General features: G+C 34.6%; 1 protein-coding gene across 1 annotated transcript; it reads left to right on the top strand.

The window, feature by feature from the left end:
* The first annotated feature begins 1,054 nt into the window (after positions 1-1,054).
* LOC149476047 (uncharacterized) lies at positions 1,055-16,867 on the top strand. Its single transcript, XM_089712700.1, has 6 exons — positions 1,055-3,859; positions 10,654-10,678; positions 11,088-11,212; positions 11,609-11,753; positions 12,827-12,931; positions 14,643-16,867. The coding sequence occupies exons 1-6, from the start codon at positions 1,437-1,439 to the stop codon at positions 14,766-14,768; spliced, it is 2,949 nt and encodes a 982-aa protein (XP_089568826.1). The 5' UTR covers positions 1,055-1,436; the 3' UTR covers positions 14,769-16,867.
* Positions 16,868-19,814: the final 2,947 nt, after the last annotated feature.

A 19,814-nucleotide genomic window follows, 5' to 3' on the forward strand; every position in this document is an offset into this window, starting at 1 on the left:
GAGGAAGTAACTTTTTCACACATCCTTCGTGGATGTAGTAGTGAGGTGAAGTGTTGTGAGTTAGGTAGTATTAAATAAATTATCTTAAAATTTATATTAAATAGCATCATAAAATAAATTAATTTACTACATATCGATACATAAATACTTTAGAAAAAGAATTAGCTGACTCAAGTGATAACTAACAAGAACATACAATAAACAAGGTTGTTGACCTTAAATCAGCTGATCTTAGCATGATAAATAAACTAAAATAATAAATATACATTATTCAATTGTAAATAAGTACGACGTAAGAAGTATTTATTATTAATATAAGAAATTCATGCATAATTAGAATCAAAACACAAATTGTAAATTTTTCTATGTCATGTTGCTTTTTCGCGCCTTTTGTGTTGTAGGTTGTAGGTATTGACTTATGAGAGAAAACCTTTGGTACTATGTATTATTAATTTTATTTTACTCATTTGTTATAATATTGTTAGTCGTGTCTAACATAAAATATATTGTACATAGAATCATGTAATATTTCTTTATTTATTATTTTATATTATCATTTTTAAGTAAGTGTATACCGAGACTTTATTTAATGTACTAAGCAACTTTGTTGGGAAATACGTTTTAATACATATTATAATGAACAATATTCAAGTATTTTTCGTTCAGTTATTAAATCGACGTGCATACTAATGATAATGATGTAATGCTTGTGAGCCGTGAATCGTCATTCGCGTGTGGAAACTATATATTTATATATTAGCTGTCAAATCAGAGTTCAGACGTCTCACGTCACTTTAGAAGTCGAAGGTTTGCGATGAGTGTAAACCAAAGGTGTAAACAACAGCGGCAATTAATCGAAATTGCTGAACCAAAATGGCGGCACCATCGAATGGAAGTGGGAATCTAGTAGAGGAATTCGAAGAATCTTTTCAGGTATGTTTTAAAATTAATAATAATTTAATTACAAACCGGCGTAAATAAACGAAACATTAATTCCTAACCTTTTTCGTTATTGTGTGTATCTGTCAAACTAGTACGCAAGTACCAACATAAGAAATCTAACCTTACCGTGGCGTGCGACGAGTGAAGTCGAAGCTTCGTATGGAAAATCTATTCATCCCTATACAAAATTCTATACACATTTTTGTCTACGTGACCCGGTTTCACTTATGTATCTTCATCTGGTAATAGTGATTTTTGTTGCAAGCGCATCTCATTCAAGTCGGCCATCTTACTGATAATGTTTTTACGATATTACGAAAGTATAATCGCGTGTTATTAAAATAAATGGAAATTATGAAGCAGTAAATGGAGAATACTGTAAACAAGAAACAGTCTCGTAAATATGGCAGCGAGTAAAATGGTGTAAAGTGCGACAAAACAGTGACGAAATATTGTTTAATTTTTGGCTAGTGTGATCGTGAAAAATTAGTAAAATGTCTAATGGAGATGAAGTGTGTACATCGGGAAGTGGGGTACAAATACAAGTGTTTCGTCCTACATGGGATGAATTTAAGGATTTTAACAAATACATACAGTATATGGAGTCGAAAGGGGCACACAAGGCTGGACTAGCAAAAGTTATTCCACCACCCGAATGGGTTCCCCGAAAGGGAGGCTATGATTTGGATCAGTTAAACATCACAATACCATCGCCGATATGTCAGGTAGTGACCGGTAAGCAGGGTCTATTTCAACAAATAAACATACAGAAAAAATCGATGACAGTGAAACAGTTTGCTGTGCTTGCGAACTCAGCGAAGTACTGTACACCACGGCACACGAGTTTTGAAGATCTCGAGAGGAAATATTGGAAGAATGTTACGTATGTAGCGCCGATATACGGGGCTGATGTCAATGGCAGTATCACAGACCCTGATGTTAAAGAATGGAATATCAACCACTTGGGTACAATCCTGGATTTTGTAAACTCAGATTATGGTATAGAGATAGACGGTGTAAATACAGCATACCTCTACTTTGGTATGTGGAAAACAACATTTGCGTGGCACACTGAAGATATGGATCTGTACTCAATAAACTACTTACATTTTGGAGAACCAAAAACCTGGTATGCTATCCCACCAGAGCATGGTAAAAGATTTGAAAGAATTGCAGCTGGATTTTTTCCTACTTCGGCCAAAACATGCCAAGCATTTCTCAGACACAAGATGACATTAATATCACCGCAAATATTGAAGCAATACTCGGTTCCATGTAATAAAATCACTCAACAGTCAGGGGAAATAATGATTACCTTCCCATATGGTTACCATGCTGGTTTCAATCATGGTTTTAACTGTGCTGAATCAACTAATTTTGCCGCACCAAGATGGGTCGAATACGGAAAGCGAGCTACTCAATGCACCTGCAGTAATGATATGGTAAAGATCTCAATGGACACATTTGTGAAACGATTCCAACCAGATCGTTATGAGTTGTGGCTCAAAGGGCAGGATATTGGCTGCCATCCTGAGCAGCCAGAGAAAATGGTACCAGCTCCCCACCCATCCGGCCAAGACATACTATGTAATAAAAATAACACAGAGCTTCCTGAATCGTTTATAGCAGCAGAGGAAGAAGGTTTCAAGAAGAAAAAACGACATCCGTTACATTTAAAACGAGCCATGGCCAGCAAAAGTATTTCCGAAGGGGCGATCGCTGTATCAATATTGGGACATGATGTTATGGACGATGATGAGATGACAATGGCGGAAGGGGATCTTGATATGATGACATCGATGAAGCGACCCATTATGCCGATGGAACCAGATGATCCTCAGATGGATGCACTCGAAGATATCTGGTTGAAAGGCGATGAAATGGATCCCTCAGAAGCCCAGTTACCTGACGTTGGCTATATCGACTCAGACAAAGATTCAGACTACGGAGCGCCAAAAACAAAGAAAACAACAAAAGTGCGAAGAAAAAGGAAAGACAGTATTAAAAAGGAGAAAGTAAAAGATGAACCAAATGATGACGATGAAAAAACAAAAAGCAAACCAAAAACACCAGTCAGGAAGGTTAAGACGAAAAAGCTGACCAACGAACAGTTAGAATCAATGGCAGCTGTTGTTTCCTCATTTGACTCGCCACCACACGACACGACTACCGAATCAGTAAATACGGATAAGACAGACACATCCCTACCAGGCCCGTTAATTAACATCTCTATAGAAGTCACAGAAGTTTTAGAAGGAGTCACGACAACCACAGATATAAAAAAGGAACCAAAGAAGCGGAAACCGGCAGTTAAAAAGGAAGGAGATCAAAAAGAGAAACCTAAAAAGGAGAGAGTCAAAAAGGAGCCGGTTAAACGGCAGCCGAAACCGAAGAAGGAGAAAGCAGAAGGCGAAATCAAAGTACGGAAACCGAGGAAACCGCAAGCACCTAAACTTAACCCAGCGTTCGAGTATCACTCGCCCTTAACACCAGTAATGGCTAGACAGCACAAGGTATACAACCAACCCTTACCAACATCTTCTACAGTTTCAAGCATGACAAAACCCCCACCGAAAGCGTATTCAGGATTACTGCTAGACCCAAACCTGAGGGTACCATCAGTTCTGCCACCAATCAACAAAAATCCGAGTGCATTTGAAAGCGAATTCCACAAATTCATGACGAAGAAAGAAGCCCACTCACATGGCGCTATATTCCCAGCGCGGAAATCGAAACAGCAGAAGAAAGTGGAACCGCGACCTCCTCCGCAGTCCGCGACTCCTGAAAAGGAGTGGCCGAAACCCATCGGACAGTACAATGATAACATATTCCTAGACGCGCCGATAGATTATAGGACATACCAAGACCCACAAAGACTGCAGCAGACCTACGAACCAGGGAGGCCATGGAGGCACCAGTACTACGCCCCGCCCAACCAAGCAGAAGGTTTCGAACATATGAACTCCCACCCCTATTACAGAAGTCCATACCAGTCACCGTGGTACACTTATCAGAAATAGATTACCCCTAGATGTAAGTTGTGAAGTCAGTTATGTAAATTTTAATATTAATTCTATTTAAGATGGTATGTTTCTCTAAATATGCATAAGATTAATGTATGAAAAGTTAAATAAATGCAGTGATTTTAATGTATTATTTTATTTTCACCTTTTTATAGCACATTTAGTGGAGCATACAGTATTTTCTGATGTTTGATTTTACGCGAGTTATACATTTAGAAATTAAAGACTTTTTAACGGATTTTAAACGCGATTTATTCATTCTATTATTTTCCCGACGTTTCGAACACTTTACAGCGAGCGTGGTCACGGGGAGACTGTTAAAAAGTCTTTAATTTCTAAATACAGTATTTTTTTATTTACAAAAACTTAATTTTTAAATTAATATTTCAATACATAACTATAATTTCAAAGAAAATTTTCAATGTTGTTATTCTTCCAACTTAAACAAATTTAACTCTGGCTTAAATGAGGTTTACATGAAAGAAAAAATATTAAAATTTTGTATCTTATATCCATTTTTGTCTTCTAACATTTCACACAATATTACTTGTGCTTAGCATTAATAATTTATGATAGTGGCATTACTTAATTTATATTTATAAATCTATACTATAAGAGCGTAGACGCACTATGCGGGTAGCCGCATTGCGGGTAGCCGTCCGGCTGACCGCAAGCACAATTATGTACGTAATATTCATTTCTATGCGCACTGTGCGGTTTGCGGTAGCCGCATCGCAGTGCGCATAGAAATGAATATTACGTACATAATTGTGCTTGCGGTCAGCCGGACGGCTACCCGCAATGCGGTTACCCGCATAGTGCGTATACGCTCTAATATTATAAATCTGAAGAGTTTGTTTGTTTGTATGTTTGTTTGAACGCGCTAATCTCAGGTACTAATGGTCCGATTTGAAAAATTCTTTCGGTGTTAGATAGCCCATTTATCGAGGAAGGCTATATATCATCACGCTAAAACCAACAGGAGCGCCGAGCGTAGCAATGCGGGTGAAACCGCGCGGAACAGCTAGATATAAAATATAGGTAATTCACAAAAAACTTGCCATGCTGAAAATGAGGTTTCCATTTTTCCAAATTACAAGTTTGGGACTAGTGTTTTATTAATTTCAAAATTCTATTTTTATGGTTTCAATGTTAATTTAAATTGATAAATACTGCAGTTCTTATAATATTATATTACCTCTCCTTTGCTGTGATTTTTTGGATTAAAATTTAAATTTATAACAAAACTTTCTGTGTTTTGCCTGCTTTGTCTAAAACTTAATAATTTACTAAAACCTTCCTCGAGAAACAATTTCCATTAAAAATAACCGCATCGAAATCTGTTGCGTCACAGTGTCTTTGTTTTATACCTATATCACTATAAATTTCCAATTATGCTTGAATTTTCTGTAGCAGTAAGAAGCATGTATGTAATAGAATGTAGTTAAAATGAATTTTGTAAAAATAATGAAATACGATTATAAAAATTGTAATATTTACAGTTTTTATGTGTTAATAATGTTACGATTTAAATTATTTATTGAAATCTTAAATAGAACTTTAAAGTATGTAAAAATGCATTATAAATCTATAATCTTGTGTACTTAAAAATAATAATATAGGTAGGACAATTTGTTTTTAATCAACGAAAGAAAGAAAATCACAAAGATTAATTCTTTAGGGGAGTGTTTAGTAACAATATCACATGCTTAATTCTTAAAAATAATGTTTTAGGGGAGCCCGTGGGAGATCGTCCTTCACCCATCTGATAACCAGATGAGACAAAAAAATGAAAAACTATCAGTAAAATAAATTTCATTGGGTTATCAAAAGTATGAAAGTGATGAAAAAAAATCGATAAAAGGTTTAGTTTAATTTAATTAAAAATAGTCATGACCACCTTTCGATAGGCAAGCAATTATAGGCATATTTGTTTATAAAAAATATTTAATAAAAAATACGTCTCATCTGGTTATTAGATTGGTGAAGGACGATCTCCCACGGGCTCTTAGACCAATATAGGGCGGATAAATCTGACTTTTAGTAATAAAGAGTAGATCGCTGTATCGTCTCTATAAATATGCAAACGATAGAATTAAAAAAAAATCATGTTTTTGCTTTTATTAGCTTCACCTGTATGTTTGTATATGTAACCAATTCCTTCAGACTCGACTTTGATTTAATTCAAACATCAAGAATCAGTAATAATACATACCTACAATTTCATGAGTTTATCTTATTAAATCGTGGTTTTTAGTTTTATTATTGTTTACTATTATTTGTTAAATGTGCGCATCTACACAATATACAGATACATACAGTAAGGAAACTTCATACAAAATGTTCGAAATGGCTCCCCCCCCATCAAGCGTGTTTACAAGGGTATTGAGGGGGATCGATAGTAGCGGGTGACACATCCACAGATTTTGAATATAGTATGGAAAAAAGTTTAAAGTGATGTCAATTCACATTAAATAAATATCGATTGTTTCAGTTTGTAGCCCTTTCAATAAATATATTTGTAAATACCATATCTGACTACAAGTTAAAAAGAGACTATTTTTTAATTTCTATAGATATGGCAGTATGAGTTTTATATTATGTTGACATATTTTCTATCAAAATGATAGCTACAAATAGTACCTATTAGGAGTCCAGTCTGTTTAAAGATCGCATCTATTTTTTACGCAATCTAGAAGAGCACGAAAATATAAAAAAAGGAAACCTTAAAAAAATCTTGTTTAAATTTATGTGCATAATTACGTAAATATTAGGGAAGAAAAAGATAGATATTATAATTATTGTATTTTTATCGATACGTGGCGTCTCCACTTTGTCAAGCACTAAGCCTGTCAAACTATTTTCTTTTTCTTCCTAAAACAAAAAGGTAGAGGTTCTATGCTCGTATAATAATAATTTTAATTTATTTTTGCATATTTTGTGTTTTTTAATTTAATTTAATTTATCGTTTTAAAAATAATTTAGTAGGTATACCTACATACAAGTATTGTAAATTCTGGTTTAAAATAATTATTGAATATATGTATAATACAAATATCAAGCATTATAAATAATTTAGGTACATTAAATAGCCTTCGGCGTCCATAACAAAACTAGATTTCGAAATATAGCACTGATAAAAACGTATTTACTTTTACAAGCTGTATTAATTCGGATTGTTTCTTCTTGTAAATTCATATTTAGGCTACACCATTTTTGTATTTTAACGGGTTTTAATCTCCAAATTACCACAAAATCAACTGTGAAAAAAAGCAAACAGAAATATACAGGCCGAATTGATAACCTTCTCCGTTATTTTTCAAGTCGGTTAAATATCAAAAAGTAACAGCCCTATAGCTATACGTCATAATTTCATGGGGGGGGGCTTAGTTTCTTAACTGTATGTACGTAGTATATATCTGTCAACTGTGGCATCTATCTAATAATAATAGGCCGGGAGATACAAATGGTTTTTTTTTTCAATTAATGCATTCGCGTCGGTATGGATTACAGCTCACACCGGAGAAGTATGGCATGACACTACCGCCTATTTCTTTTTGTGGAACAAATCGTTTGAAACTCGTCATTTATCCGACGAGTTCGACTAACGCCCACGCGACTAGGCCGCCGGTACCAGCGCTCTGGCCATCATTTTTCTTTTTGTCATTGCGTACTAAGACCCCTGAAAGACCGCCATACTGGCCATATAAATGACCCAATAATTTCTGTCACTATCTCCCGGCCTATAACGGAATACATTTTCTGAAAGTCAGTTTTTTACAAAAGCTGTTTCACAAGTTTTCCTTAAATTTAGTATAGTTACCTAATTGGGTAGGTATTTGTTTTCACATTATTTGTGTGCGTAAATATTTCAGATTCGCGTTATACGATTTGAGAATAGAGACGGATAGAGTACTGGGATCTTCTGTCTTTTTCTAACTTGAGAATTCCCGCTATGCTTGAAATTTAGGCTTTTTAAATGTTTTGGAATAATGCCTTATCCCATATAGCAATATAAATTTAAATAATGTAATTTATTAGAGTAATTTAGTTACTTTAGAAAACTTCCAACGTTTCTTTTAGGTAGATTTTCGAGGATTATAAAACTGACTATGAAAAAGCATGCACGAGTTGTACCTATTATTTATTTATCTAAAGGAGTTTGGGTAAAGTTGGCGTCCGTCGTGAAGAACTTTCGCGGCCACTAATGAAACTTTGATATTATAAAGAGCAATATATGTATCTAGAACAATATACACAAATCTCGAAACGTATTACGAACAGATAACAGAGATATTTGGTTTTGTATTATTCATTTACCTAGAATCTAGATGATTTATTATAAGATTTTTCTGATTTTTCCTCCTGCTCTTTTAAAATATTCAAGTTTTATAACTGGCCGCGAAATGTCATTACGACGTCACTAGCCCAAGCACTAGCCCATACAAAAAATTACGCAAACCCCTTTGGTAAGTGTGCATTTTCCTTGCGTGAATTCAGTATAATATCTATCATAGATAAAATAGATTTTCTTTTAGATTTTTCGCATCTTGCCTTGTATAGAGTATAGACTAAAGATTATTAAAGAAAAATACTGTAACCTTTTATTTTATAAATTCATCTTAGCCATTTTATCGACTGATTTTTTAGGTTTAATTTGAAAATATTTTTTAAGTTTTAAAATTATTTGTATGTTTGTCTGTGTGTATCTTGGGTTTGCATAATATTTATCCAATGTGCCTTTGCCTTATATTCAGCTTTAGTTGTAAAACCTTGCACTCACGTACCTGCCGCAAGGGCAATATTGGAACAATCTCTGTTGGACGGCGGTCGGAGAAATTTCAGTTGTTCTCTAAATTGCCTCTGTTTGTCTATACACATCACAATTAAGGAGCCAATTAAGGGTCCAATTCGAATATTGCCCCTGCTGCAGGTACGTGAGCAGCCGGTTTAAAGTTAGAATAAGCACATAGGGTGTGTCTTAAATATGCATGGGGTGGGGGTTTTGATAAAATTAGGATATAATAAGTAGGAAATAAAAGGGAATTTTAACCCCCTGTAGATCGTGAATAATCTACATCAACTTATTTTGCTTTTAATTTTAATTATGGCAATGCGATCTTGAGTCGATGAATATATCTATGAAGTTCATTAGGTACTATCTAAAAAAAAAATTGTAAATATTATGCAAATGTTAATAATATGTAATTAATATAATAGTAATACTCTTTTTCTATTGCAATAAAAAACTTGGTTATTCAAAAAATGTTTATTATAAATGTTTTTCGATGTAAAAAAAATCCTATGTATAAAACCTTATTGTCGTCCAATTAATTAGTATTATCAATTATGAATAAGAGAAATTTAATTTATTTAATAGCGATGAAGCTTTACCAATAAATTTTTAAGTTAGTATGATAATGTTTGAAAATAAATTATAAGTCAAAGTAAATTTTCTTTTATTTTATACTCCCATATAGTAGTCCATGTGTCATAGCAACTCTTGGACTATAAGTCAAGCTATGTGTAGCATACCTCCAATATAATATGGCGACTCTTGGACTATAAATCGTTCTTTGTAGACTAGGTTTACATGTTATAACCTAAATAGGGTTTAAACTTTTTACCTCGACTAATTAAACACTAGTTGCTTCTCCCGGCTTCGCTCGGAAGACATAGGGCGCGGGCACACGATGCGTTGCGGCGCCGCACCGCAAAGATTTCACCGTGTCAGTGGGCACACGAGCGGTGCGGCGCCGTAACGTTTTTATATCGCAGCGGCGTCGTAGCAGCGTTGCACAGCGTGTCTTTCCTTGTGACGCAAAACAACTGAGCGGTGCCGCTCCGACGTCGCACCGCATTCACCCCTCCCCGCCTCGTCTTGGTGGTTACAAGTCCGGTGCGGCGCCGGAGCGCATCGTGTGACATGCCACAGATATTTCTATGTAAGACGACGCAGCGACACCGCTCCGGCGCCGCACCGCCGCCGCAACGCATCGTGTGCCCCCGCTCATAGTCTAAAACATACAGCCTACTATAGTTTTCCGCCCGCGGCTCCGCCCGCTTAGTTTCAAACCTAATAAATTATATACTCAAACCTTCCTCTTGAATCACACTAAAAAACTGCATCAAAGTACGTTGTGTAGTTTTAAAAAATAGAGCATAAATACATAGGGATTCAGGGAAAGAGAAAGTGATGTTACCTACTGGTTGACTATGTAGCTTTCTTTTGACAAATGAATCTGTAAAACTCCAGTCGTTTTTGAGTTTATTCCTTACATACAAAAATACTAATCTTTCCTCTTAATAATACGTTTACGTACGATTAACAATACAAAAAGTTATCAATAAGAGTCGATAAAAACTCATTCTATTGGGTTATGTGTCTTTTACAGAAAAGTCCTACAGAGGTACCTACAGAGGTATATTAAATATGGTAAGGGCAAGTAATTTAACTGTTACAGCTACAGAAAAATGTTCCTAGGAGCCCCATAAATTTTTAAGATATTCTGAACTGCTTGCACAGATTTTGAAAAAAAAAATACAGTCAGCAAAAAATCATATCTAAAACACCGAATATTTTTTGTCGCTGTCGATCCTATTTTATGTCGAGATTAAAACTATGGAACCATTTTAGGTTTGAATTCTAGAAATGACAGAAATTGCCAAAAACTTTTTCCCAAACGAGTCAGACGGGTTCAAAAATCCGACCTGTATATGGGGTGCCAGGTAATTTCTGTATTACCTTGAAATTGTCTATTAGAATGTGAAAATTATTGAATTCTTAACGCAAATTCTACCTACCCAAACATTTATTTATTTATTTTTACATACATATGTATATGTTTTTACTTTAAACAGGCGCGGAGTTGATGACAATTTTAAATTCAAAAAATATATGTAGCTATTCGTATGGCATCAGTTTAATTTTTTTAACAGAATAATAGAGGAACTTTTTAAAATTGAAACTTACTTAGAAATAAAAAACATACATGTACCATACAGAAAAAACAGCAGATAAATCAAGACGATTTGATCGTGGTGTACATGCATTCTAAACGTCAAACAATTTCTATATAAGTATAATAATAATAGTCTATTTATGTATTTTATAATATCCAGGCGTGTCTCAACGTGCTGACGAAGCAAGAAGCGTCACCATGCGTGGAGAAGGAGGAAGTCAAGGTGGAAGTCGAGAGGTTCATCGACCTCGCCAGGCAGATGGAGGCGTTCTTTTTGCAGAAGAGGTAAAGCTTCTTATTTTAGAAATAGATTCTTAAATAATGTTTACAGATTGCTATCAAGTGTTACAATACTTGCTGCTTGCCCTGGCTTCACTCGTGTTAACACAATATTAAAAAAAATATTAAAATGTTTCAATACCAATTCAGTTTTTAAGATTTTATCAATCTTAATATATATTATAAATCTCGTGTCACAATGTTTGTCCTCAATGGACTCCTAAACCACTTAACCGATTATAATAAAATTCGCACACCATGTGCAGTTCGATCCAACTTGAGAGATAGGATAGTTTAAACATGTAGGTACCACGGGCGAAGCCGGGGCGGACCACTAGTAATTTATTATTTTTATCGTTTTAGATGCCATATTAAATTATATAAATATTACATTTCCTACAGATTTCTGCTATCAGCGATGAAACCAGAGTTACTCGTAAAAGAAGACAACAACGAATTGAAATGTGAACTACAACGCAAGGACGAGCTGCTGAGGCGGCATTACGATAAAATCAGTCAGTGGCTGAATCTATTGGCTGATTTGCAAGTAAGTGTTATTTCTTACTAGCTGTTCCTCGCGGTTTCACCCGCATTGCTCCGTTCCTGTTGGTCTTAGCGTAATGATATATAGCCTATAGCCTTCCTCGATAAATGGGCTATCTAACACCGAAATAAGTTTTCAAATCGGACCAGTAGTTCCTGAGATTAGCGCGTTCACACAAACAAACTCTTCAGCTTTATAATATAAGTATAGATTATCAACTAGCTTTCAAACAGCTTCGTCTATAACCTAACTAAAACCGCATCAAAATATGCTACGCAGTTTTCCATCTTAGATCACACACACAAGCACACATAGGGGCGAACAGCGGGAAGCAACTTTGTTTTATTATTTATGCCATGTAGTTAGCTATAAAAGGTGTTCTTTTTCATTTTATTTTGAAATACGTGGATTTTATTTTTTTAAGTCTGTATACTCAAAGAAAATGGCCTTGTTACTTATAAGTGATCCCTTCCAGGCAACAAACTGAGTATTGTATATTTTGTCGTAAGTTAGTTTGAGCTCGTTTGATTAGCTTTGACATTTTCTATTCATTTCTCAATGAATTGTGTTTTTTGAAACTACCCACACTTAACTTTATTTGTATGTTTTTTTCTAAAAGCGTATCGTTAGGGTGCATTTCCACCAATAATGTGCGAGGATGTGTAGCGAGGAATGTGTTTGTAAATAACTAATCATATCGCCTCATTTCATATTTAGTTTGATGATTGAAGCGTTTAGCATTTGAACAGATACTATTGATTATTACTATTGATTATCGGTGGTTAAAAATATGTAATGACGTTTCAAAAGTGCTTCTAGAAGAAGTCTAATTGAATAAATAAATGTTTGAGTTTGAGTTTATTTACAAACATCAACTTTGGTACAATTGGTAGAAAAGCACCCTTAGGGCGGCCGTACACGGACCGCTTCAAGCAGTTGAGACTTCACTTCAAGCTTCTAGCCGTCATCTGCGCGGTTTGTAGCGAACGACCGACCGCTCGAGCAGTCCGTGTACGGCCGCTCTTAGTGTCTTTTTTAATTATATCTTTTATTACTATTATGACGTAATAACCCAGGGCCACACGCTATACAACAAGTGCCAGCAACAAGCACAGCCGCAGCCGATGCAACAAGCCGCGTCGCCGATGCAACAACCCTGCAGCGTGCAACAGAGCGTTCAGGTATGTGAGATTTGAATTTGATTTCAAATTTCAAATTCAAAATTTTGAAGGCAAACTTCTGAAAGCGCGTTGAAAGTAAAATTTCACGTCATGGAGTAAGGCGACGATTTTGGTATCTTTGAATCTTGCGAAAGAAGTTTTACTTTTGACACGTGTGCTCGGCACACACGCTCTTTTTTATTCATATAATCTTTAAATAGAGCAGGCTCCAAGGAGATGTTCGTTTGCAAAAATAGCGGACCTAAATCTGACTTCTGATATATATTGTATAGGTCCCAGACATCCTATAGACAGATGTTGCCAACCAGTTTTGTGGTCCCCCTGCCCGCACCCCGGTAATTAAATATGGCATACAAAGAAAAAAATAAAAATTTCCAAAACATGCCGTGTGGGGTATCAAATGAAAGAGCTTATTGAGTAGATCACGAATATATAGCATACTATATACATTTCTTACACTTTCTCTAAGATTTTTTAGAAAATTTACGAAAATGGTCGATTTTTGAGTTAACTTTAAACCACTATAGATTGAAAACTCATGAATATATTTTTTAAATTATTATTTTAAATAATTAACAATAGTCCATTGTTTATGATTCAATAGTTCGTAATATAATATAAGTGAGCTATGTGGTGGATTTGATGAAAATAACTATATACTATATGAACTTGAAAATATACTCGCCATCTTTGAATGCTCCCCCCACTCCCCCATGCAACTATTTCACTGTACGAAATATTGAATCGTAAACAATGGACTATTGTTAATTATTTAAAATAATAATTTAAAAAATATATTCATGAGTTTTCAATCTATAGTGGTTTAAAGTTAACTCAAAAATGGACCAGTTTCGTAAATTTTCTAAAAAATCTTAGAGAAAGTGTAAGAAATGTATATAGTATGCTATATATTCGTGATCTACTCAATAAGCTCTTTCATTTGATACCCCACACGGCATGTTTTGGAAATTTTTATTTTTTTCTTAGTATGCCATATTTAATTACCGGGGTGTGGGCAGGGGGACCACAAAACTGGTTGGCAACATCTGTCTATAGCATGTCTGGGATCTATACAATATATATCAGAAGTCAGATTTAGGTCCGCGATTTTTGCAAACGAAACTCCACTGAGAGTCCGGTCTAAAAGAGTATTGAATGGTCACTTTCAAACTACCGCCTGTCAAATAACAAGTTTCGAATTTTGGTAATTTCATGTTATTTAGTTCAATTATGAAATTCAATGCAAAATTTTTGATTTCGATGGCAATTTCAAAATTTTAATTTAATATAGTTACAACTTACAATTAAGTTGGGAAGTAAGGATGGTGGTGGGGGGAAATAAAACACCAATTTGCTTTTATATTTTTCTATTTTAATAGTACCTATTATACATAGTAATGTTCCGCTACAGGTGCAACAGATAACAGAATCCAAAATAAGTGATACTATATTTTATTCATTCATAAATTATCTAGTGTTTATCTAACTAATCATAACACCAATAGGTACAACAGATAGATGGCAACTAAACAAAAAAAAAAAAAACATTTATTCTGAATTTATATATTGATAACACAGGGGATCCTAGTGTGGGAACCAGTGTATCTTTATAACGTGCTAATTATTTATATGCAATTTCTTTTTATTGTATTGTACACTGTGTTATGAAACAAATAAATAAAAAAAATGAAATAATAATGTTTGGCAACAGGCGCAACAGATGGCAGCAGCAGCGGCCGCGCAACAAGCGGCGCTGCAGCAACAAGCGATGCAACAGCAACAGGTACCGCGACCGCCCTTACCGCCCGCTTACCCCAGTAATGTGCCACGGCGGTAGCACGTGAAACAAAAATTAATATATAATAAATTAATTATGCAAAAAAATATCCAAGTACTCGCAAAAAGCCATCAGAAAATATAAAAAATGTAGTATCAACAACCCAACAACGACAAAAAGTTCGAGTACCTACCCTCACAACTAAATACATAAAGCACTCCCCGCACATCAAAAAGGTACCTACAAAAAAAATGCAACAGAAACAGGTACCGTGACCGCCGTTACCGCCCGCTTACCCCAGTAATGTGCCACGGCGGTAACACGAAAAATAGGGAATATTATAAATACCTGAAAAAAATATATTAAAATACCACATAAAAAGTACCCCTCAAAAAAGGGTACTCACCCGAAAAAAAGGGTACTCGACGAAAAGCCCAAAAAAATCTGACATTTTCCGTGTTCGCAGAAATCTTTTTTGAAAGTATGTAGATAGATAATTATATAAAAAAGGTACTAATAATATCGCAACGCAACAAGCGATGCAACAGAAACAGTAATATAACACGACGGTAGCACGAGAACCAAAAAAAATATAAATATACCCGAAAAATATCTCCAAAAAATCTGACTCTTCCTTGTAAATCTAGTGGCACATGCCTGTAGCATGAGGAAATAAATTAAAAAAAATAGCCGTAAAAAAAACTACTAACTACCCCTAAAATTCTATGATGTTCCGTGTCAATGACACCGCAATTATCAAACGAATTTCTATCATAAATATTATATTATTCTCAATTACTCTGGAAATTATAAATAATAATAAAAAAGAAGACGTGTGTCACTCGGGGACTGCCGCGGTAAAGCTATTGCATGCTATGCCTTCAAGCCACACCTCCGCGCCCGTCCCCGTGGGGGGGGGGGGAGTGTGAGGTTTTTTCGTTACGGAATTTCTCGATTCGGTCCCCGCGCTCAAGGCCCGCGATAGAAGCTATGCAATAACTTAATAAGTTGATAAAATATAACTAAATTACTCAAATAACAAGAACATCAAAATATTTTCGTGCATGGAATAATAATACTATTAATAATCGTGTATTTTATTTAGGGCCGATTTTTCAATGCTTGGATAAAACTTATCCGTCCAATAAAGTATTACACGATAATATTAAAATGTCACGTAAACTGTCAAATACGGGCAAATAGAATACGTTTTTTTAAAATGGTAGTTTTATACATTACTAGCTGCTCCGCGCGGTTTCACCCCCGTGGCTCCTCTCCTGTTGGTCGTAGCGTGATGATAATATATAGCCTATAGCCTTCCTCGATAAATGAGCTATCTAACACCGAAATAATTTTTCAAATCGGACCAGTAGTTCCCGAGATTAGCGCGTTCAAACAAACAAACAAACTCTTCAGCTTTATAATATCAGTATAGATTCGACGAATAAGTTTTAACCAAGGATTGAAAAATCAGCCCTTTATCGAATAGAATTTTAAAAGGAAAATAAACACAATTCATGTTTAGAAGAAAATTCTTTAAATTGTAAGGTATATAGCAAGTCAAGTATATTTGCGTCAAGTACTAAGCAAATAAAAATCAACACACTGTATACGATTTATTTCATATATTTTTATCCATTATTGTAATATATAAAATAGTAAATTGGATATTTTCGTACATTTTTTAAGTTGAAGTTATATGTATTTAGTTTTAAAGCTTTTTTGTATTTAGTTTAAAGATATCACTTTTTGTAGTTATTATTATTTTAATTTTTGGAAACGGGCGCGTGTTCATTTTTAAACTCAAATATTTTTGAAATTGATATTTTTGGTTTTATGGCATTCATATGCTTTATAAATATTTTATAAAGAATAGAAAAAATTCGATCACGATGCGGGATTCGAACCACACGAGTGGCTGAGTTGGTCACTTGGTCAGGCATCAGCCCCGGACTGGCGTGAAAGGATGCGGGTTCGAGTCCCGCCTCGTGATCGAATTTTTTCTATTCTTCATAAATTTATATCAAATATTTTTTTCAAATAAAAAAATAATATTGAACTCAACTGTTAAATGTTTAATAATGAACCTGCGCCTGTTTTATCCAATGTGCCTGGCTTATTTTCTTTATTTTTTTGTCAATAAAGTTTTGTTTTAATTTTGTTTGCCTTTTATTTTATTTTGCCACCTTTTTTGTGTTTTTTGCACATTTCTGAATGATTATATATTTTATGGTTTCTATAAATGATGTCGCTGATTTAAATTTTGATAAATAAATAAAAATCTTCAACCATAAAAAGCAGAGGCAAATGACTGATCTATCAACGCACAGCCCAAACTACTAGACCGATCGGGCTGAAATTTGGCATGCAGATAGCCATTATGATAAAGCCATCCTGTAACAAAGGATTTTGATAACTTCTACCTCAGAGGATAAATTAGGGGATGAAAGTTGGTACAATTTTATTTTGGACAAGGGAGCGAAGCTGCGGGCAATAGCTAGTGTAGTATGTAAAGTTTAATTAATTATATTAATACTAGCTGCGCTCTGCGGTTTTACCCGCGTGCGGCGTAGCTCCGCTCCTGTTGGTCTTAGCGTGATGATAATATATAGCCTACAGCCTTCCTCAATGAATGGGCTATCTAACACCGACAGAATTTTTCAAATCGGACCAGTAGTTCCCTAGATTAGCGCTTTCAAACAAACAAACTCTTCAGTTTTTACCCGACTACGGCAAAGCAAAAGGAGGGTTATGATTTTGACAGGCTATGTATGTATGTATGTATGTATGTATGTATATATGTATGTATGTATGTATGTATGTATGTTCATCTGTTCCCTCGTAACTTCTAAACTACTTATCAGAATTCGACAAATGACATATCATTAGAAGCGTCTTAATTGTCCGCTGGTTATAGGCTATATGGGGTTTCACAAAATCTAATGTGGCGCCCTCTAGCGGACAAAACATACAGCGTAAAAAAATAAAGTTAAGATAAATATGCCGTGTTTGGTATCATTTGAAAGCTTTTTACTTGCACATTTTGAATATATATATATATATATATATATATATATATATATATATATATATATATATATATATATATATATTACTAGCATTTGCTTGTGACTTTACCTGTATTCATGGGCTGATTGCATATAATTCACATCTTTTCGTTCATAGCTTCTTTATTAGTTCATCAATTTAACTTTTGTTTTATACTTTTTCAGCGTCGTTTTTTGTCGTAGTTGGGTTTTAGTTGTTTTACTTTTTATATAATATTAGTATAGATATACAGGGTGTAATCGTTAAGTGTGCACAGGCGATTATTCCGTAACTATTACAGATATCAAAAAACTTTAAACTGATATCGAAAGTACTTAACCTAATGAGTAAAATGGCCATAATAAATTTTTAAAAATAATACGAGAAATTTGAAAATTGATCCAAAAGTAATGATAATCAATATTAAACAAGGTCATTACAGTTAAAATAATTATGTATTTCTCTAGATAGTCTTCTAACTAGATAATATACTTCGATATTTTTTTTCCTTAACTTAGAAAAAAAAACTTTGACTTCATCTACAAAAACCCCTCAAAATCGGCCATCACTTCGCTGTCGTCTTAAAATTTCTTGTATCGACGGTGTTTCTTGTGCCGAGGTAAGAGATAGAATTAACTAGGAGCTAGATCTTACAAACAGGGTGGGTGTTCAAGCATTTTCAATGCCGATTTTTGATTGGCAGCCATCGCAACTGACGCTTTGTGATCTGGTGCGTTGTCTTGGTGAACCAACATTCAAGACCGAAGTTTGCCATGTCTCTTTTTCTTACTAACCAACCCGCAATCTTTTAATTTGGTCTGTGTAGTAAGAGCCCTGTGTAGTAGCTACCTTCTTAAAATATTCCACATTTCTTCAGCGTCCCAAAAAACTACGGCTTTAATCTATCCCACTAATTTTCACTTTGAAAATATTCACCGTCACTTTGGAAGCTCGCATCCAGGCCCTTGATTGTTTCTTGGTTTCAGCATAAACATGGTGAACCCAGGTAACGCCCATGGTCACAAATCGTGACAAAAAATTATCCTGATCTCATTAAAAATTTAGAAATTCACCCTCTAAATGTCGAATCGTTGTTTCTTCTTTTCGTCGGGAAACATTCTGGCTCGCACTGTTCACATTAAAATTAATGTTAATACTTGGAAACGTGGCCTGTAGATATAATTTTTTGTGATAACTTAGTGATTACATGAGCAAGCATAAAACATTTATTTTATATTTTTATGTGCACAGGAAATACCCAATTATCATTACTTTTGGATCAACCTATACATTTAATATGAAAGATTTTAGCTTTTTTTTTGTTTTTTTGGTTTTCTGCTTTAATTACTTCGCAAATTTGGAGGGAAGTTCATTTAGAAACTGTAAATAGACCTCCTCATTGTATTGCACAATAAGGACGTCACTTCGAAAATCTACTATGAATACAAAATGGGAAATAAATTGTATGGGAGCGTTTAATGTAACATTTTTGGTTATTTCTCGTTTTATTTTTAAAAATTTATTATGGCCATTTTACCATTTCATTAGGTTAAGTACTTTCGATATCAGTTTAAAGTTTTTTGATATCTGCAATAGTTACGGAATAATCGCTTGTGCACACTTAACGATTACACCCTGTATATATGACTTATCGTCCAACATACATTTGTAAGGCTCGTGCTAGCCCCTGATTCATAAGAATTTCTGTGAAACTTAAGAATTACTAGCTGTTCGTATAAAGAAAGAATCAAATGCTTTTTTATTTATAGAGCTGTGCCCCGCGGTTTTACCCGCATTGCTTCGCTCCTCTCGGTCTTAGCATGATAATATTTAGCGAAAAGACTTTCTCGATAGCTTAAAAACAAATTTCAAATCGAATCTGTAGTTCCTCAGATAAGCGCATTCAACCAACCAAACAAACAAATTCTTTACCTTTATAATATGTATTAGTAAAGATAAATATTGTTGAAATCTTAGTTGAAATACATCAATCGTTGAGGCAATTTTTAATCTTCATAGTATATTATTAGTCTCAATATCTCGTTAGATGGCGCGAAA

The sequence above is a fragment of the Colias philodice genome, chromosome 29 (assembly GCF_061535455.1).
Source record: "Colias philodice isolate Cphi_HAF_F1 chromosome 29, ilColPhil1 Martin Lab GWU primary, whole genome shotgun sequence".
Classification (NCBI taxonomy): domain Eukaryota; kingdom Metazoa; phylum Arthropoda; class Insecta; order Lepidoptera; family Pieridae; genus Colias; species Colias philodice.

Coding starts and splice junctions, on each gene's coding strand:
- LOC149476047 (XM_089712700.1), top strand. CDS start 1,437: ATGTCTAATGGAGATGAAGTGTGTACATCGGGAAGTGGGGTACAAATA. Junction 11,213..11,608: donor GCGTTCTTTTTGCAGAAGAG/GTAAAGCTTCTT, acceptor CATTTCCTACAG/ATTTCTGCTATCAGCGATGA. Junction 12,932..14,642: donor GCGTGCAACAGAGCGTTCAG/GTATGTGAGATT, acceptor GTTTGGCAACAG/GCGCAACAGATGGCAGCAGC.